The sequence below is a fragment of the Haplochromis burtoni genome, unplaced genomic scaffold, assembly GCF_018398535.1.
Source record: "Haplochromis burtoni strain Fernald_Lab_line unplaced genomic scaffold, NCSU_Asbu1 Contig_157, whole genome shotgun sequence".
Lineage (NCBI taxonomy): Eukaryota > Metazoa > Chordata > Actinopteri > Cichliformes > Cichlidae > Haplochromis > Haplochromis burtoni.
In genome coordinates this window covers 635323-639438 of record NW_024582518.1, presented here as the reverse complement: position 1 = coordinate 639438, position 4116 = coordinate 635323, and the positions used below count along the sequence as shown (strand labels likewise).

The window sequence follows — 4116 nt, the reverse complement described above, 5'->3', positions numbered from 1 at the left end:
GAAACGTCTTCAAGCAACTTAAAGAAGTCCAGACGCTTTTCTTTGCAATCTCCTTTGACTACGATGACCTGGATGACTGAGAACCTTCACAGACACACTCAGATTGGTGTTTCTGTCTGCTCGAAAACTCCTGAAGGGCGGTACAGTCAACAAGTGTCCATCGATGGTTTTTAATCGACTCAGCGAGCTTGTCCATAGATTTGTCCAAACTTAGATTCTCCATAACGACAGCTGGAACAGCTCAAGTTTTTTCCACTGTAGATCCAACAGAATCTACAGGCCTCACTCTGCCCATTAGAACTGTAAGAGCAAACATCCAATGAAGATTCTCCTTTGCCAAGAATATACCGAAAAGAAGAAACATCAATAGCTTTTAAATCTTGACAATGTCCTTAGAAAACACACCAAGACAGAAAAATTGACTCACTACAATTAATCAATAAAAGAAAAATGGTTCTGGGATCCTGCCAATCAGAAATAAATAAAAGAACCATTAAGATACAAACTGTTTTTGACTCAACTTATATTTCTAACTTAATAAATAATTTTGTTGTTTGCAGGCAGGTGATGCTGTACAAGCGTAGCCCACAGGAGTTTTTGTGTGGAGCCAGTCTGATCAGTGATCAGTGGATCCTCACTGCAGCTCACTGCATCCTTTACCCACCCTGGAACAAGAACTTCACCATCACCGATATACTGGTCCGCCTGGGAAAACACAACAGAGCCCAGTAAGAAGGCGTGTCTGTCTTAATTATCATTAGTTTCATTTGAAGGCCTGTTGGAATTATGTCATTTTTTTCTAGGTTTGAGCGTGGCATTGAGAAGATTGTGGCAATTGATGAAATCATTGTCCACCCCAAGTACAACTGGAAAGAAAACCTGAACCGTGACATCGCTCTGCTGCACATGAGAAGGCCGGTCACATTCACTGATAAGATCCATCCTATCTGCCTGCCCAGCAAGCCCGTCGCCAAGTTGTAAGACAAACGCAACATTTGCAACCAATTACAAGTTGACAAGTTCAGACCAAATTCTTTAATTATATTTCCCACCAAATGAAAGGAAACAAGTGAAAATGTGTCTTGAACAGAGAATTGAATTTCCAGTTTTGTCAAGTGATCTGGAGCGTTTCAATATGGGGGAGACTCTGGGTCCGACATAGAGCTTGCTGGAGAGATTATTTTGTTCATATGGTGTTGAATACTGCTAGAAATATTAATTGGGGAGGTATCAACACAGTTTATTATTGTGCCAAGGAGTTTGCTTAAAGTCCTCAGTAAACAACAATTTGATTAAATCAAGTCAGGTCCTCAAACTTGGTCACATAGCTATTTCTGCATAGATATCAATTTTCCTTTCTCCAGTTATTCTGCAGGGGGTTAAAAGATTCTTCAGATCCCACAGATTCTTTCTGTCTTATTGGAAAGTCTAAAGTAATGCAAAGACTGCGCCAGTAGAGGGTGCTATTAAGAACTGTGGTCAGAGACACTTTGGTTCAGTGAGGTTTATACTATGGATGGTGACAGGCTTTGTGATATATCTGACTGGTATTTTTTCCGGCAGTCTGATGTCTGAAGGCTTTAAGGGCCGAGTTACCGGGTGGGGGAACCTGAAGGAAAGCTGGAACCCTGCAGTGAGAAATTTACCATCAGTCCTTCAGCAAATCCACCTACCGATAGTGGACCAGAACATCTGCCGCAGCTCCACTTCAGTCAAGATCACAGACAACATGTTCTGTGCTGGTAAAACAAAACAAAAGATTTTCCACATTTGTTCAACAAGAAAATGCTTGTTTATATTTTATCTTTGGCTTATTTTTGGTCCAACTGTTTGATCCTGAATAAAGCCCTGGTGTGCTGAGTGATGCTGCCGTCTCATTGGCTGTTCTGAATGGAATTTGGCTGTTTCTCTCAGGATGATCCTGCATCTCCTGAAGGTGTCAAAGTTTCTCTATAATTACAGTCTCTGGTTGTTTCAGGTTATAAACCAGACGATAACCATCGTGGAGACGCCTGTGAGGGAGACAGCGGTGGACCTTTTGTGATGAAGGTGAGAATCACAATGAAAGAAGAACAAATGATAGATTAAGTCTCCTCTTTACCATTTCTTATCATTAGATAACATCTGGTTTATATCTCAAGCAGATGTTTAATAAAATATTTGTTAAATAAATTATAAGACTGACGGCACGAGAACACACAGAAGTGAAGGCAGTGTAAGACAGTTGCAGAAGGATACAGTAGCACTGTAAAACACAGTGTATTAACACTTAAACAGATTTTCATATGTTCTGTTCAGTGCTTTGTAACATTTAATGTAAATATCACACATATACATTAATTTAATCTGCTAAAAATTTAGGACATTGTTTTCATTAACGCATAGTAATAAAATATGCACACAGTGTGTTAACTGTTACATATAGAATCAAATTAACATTTATATCCAAAATTAATGCTTTCTTGTTTATAAGTTGAACAACAGTGTAATTATCCAAAAAGTTGATTCTGTTCATCTGGACGTAGCATTTTGTGGGAGAAACGTTTCGTCATTCATCCAAGTGACTTCTTCAGTCTCAGCTGACTGCAGGTTTCCCCAAACCTATAAACAGTACATTTGCATAATGACTGAAACCAGCCCACTGAAGGAACAATGAGCTGGAAGGTCAGTTCCTTAATCTTAATTATGCAAATTCTCATGATCATTGATCAATAACCACTGACCAAAACCCACTGATCAAAGGCCACTGATCAATGGCCATGAGTACCATTCACAGAGAGTTGGGGAATGGCTGCAATCACAGCATTGTAAGATGGTGAAAGATCTACCCTTAGGCCCCCTCTTTCCCTTTTCACGTAAATGGCCTCCTTGACTCCTCGTCTTGATGCATTCTCAATCATCAAGACGAACAATGTAATTAGACTTTTGTTCCTGACACGTTAAAAATGTTAAACATTTCCTGAAAATCTATCTGGACATTAACAGTATTTTAACAGTATTTTATGGCTTTAATATGTTTGATCACAACCCAAATATATAAAATTACTGAAAATGCAAAATGTTTTTATTAGGAATTACCAATGCTTCGTTTGACCTGTGCCAAAGTCATACAGCCATGCTTTCTCCAACTAAATTCAGAGTCACACAGGCCTAGAGACCAGTTTAACTCCATGTCAAAGGTTTTTAGGGAAAAATGTGTGTTCTCTGGGACACCAATGATGATTTGATTCACACAGTTTGTTCAGGATTTATTATGTGATTTTATTTATCACTTTAACTCCGTATTTTTTTTCATGTAGTTGATTATAAATTATTTTTGTGGTCTTTAAAATCACTAGGTTTTGAAAAGTGCCACACAGCACTTTAACATAGTGTTAAAACATATACACTGCACAATCATACACCAATATTTCACTGGATTGCCTTTAGCTTTGATGACGGCCCACATTCTCTCTGGCATTGTTTCAGTAACGTTATGCAGTTCACGTTCAGGTCACCTACCAAATACCCTTTGGGCACTTTGGCACCAGAAACCTTCATCCAAAAGGTAGGAACTGAAACTCAATATTCACTAGTGAGGATTCCCAGTTAGTGAGACATATTGGGCAAATTTCTTAAAGCTACACAGCTGTTTAGTCCCATATGAAAAATACTTGTGTTTTTCTTTGGAATGGCCTTTTTTCTGGCAGGATCTTTAAACATAGGGTTCCCAAACCGTTTCGTCAACATCGGCCCAAAACTTCATCAATTTTAATGCCCAAAGTTGAATTTAAAACTTAAAGGCAGATTTGAAGATACTTCTCATAACAACAACATATTAAAAAGCAGGGTTTTTTGCAAACTCTAGACAGGGGGGATAGTAACAAGAAGTTGAATAACTATGTAATCTTCAGATATGCCTAATTGGCAGCCTAAATCTTCATTTATTTTCTTACAATATAGAGTAAAGCAATACGTACTCACAGTTAAGTGTTATTTGGCATTTTTGCTTAAAAACTGAAAAAAAGGAGTTAAAATATTTATAGTTTTTCGTTCTTTCAGCTCTGAAAAGACTTTTCTACCATTTACAAAAGGTTCAATCTGAGAATTTAGAATAGTTGCCTTTGCAAACAATGA

General features: G+C 38.0%; 1 protein-coding gene across 1 annotated transcript in view; it reads left to right on the top strand.

Moving 5' to 3' along the window:
- LOC102299809 (prothrombin) overlaps window positions 1–4116 on the top strand; it is a 26535-nt gene that overhangs the window by 22133 nt on the left and 286 nt on the right. Inside the window, exons 5-8 of the mRNA XM_042224983.1 lie at window positions 561–728; window positions 804–977; window positions 1564–1742; window positions 1979–2049. Of these exons, the coding sequence (XP_042080917.1) occupies window positions 561–728; window positions 804–977; window positions 1564–1742; window positions 1979–2049 (592 nt within the window). The remainder of the gene's footprint in view (window positions 1–560; window positions 729–803; window positions 978–1563; window positions 1743–1978; window positions 2050–4116) is intronic.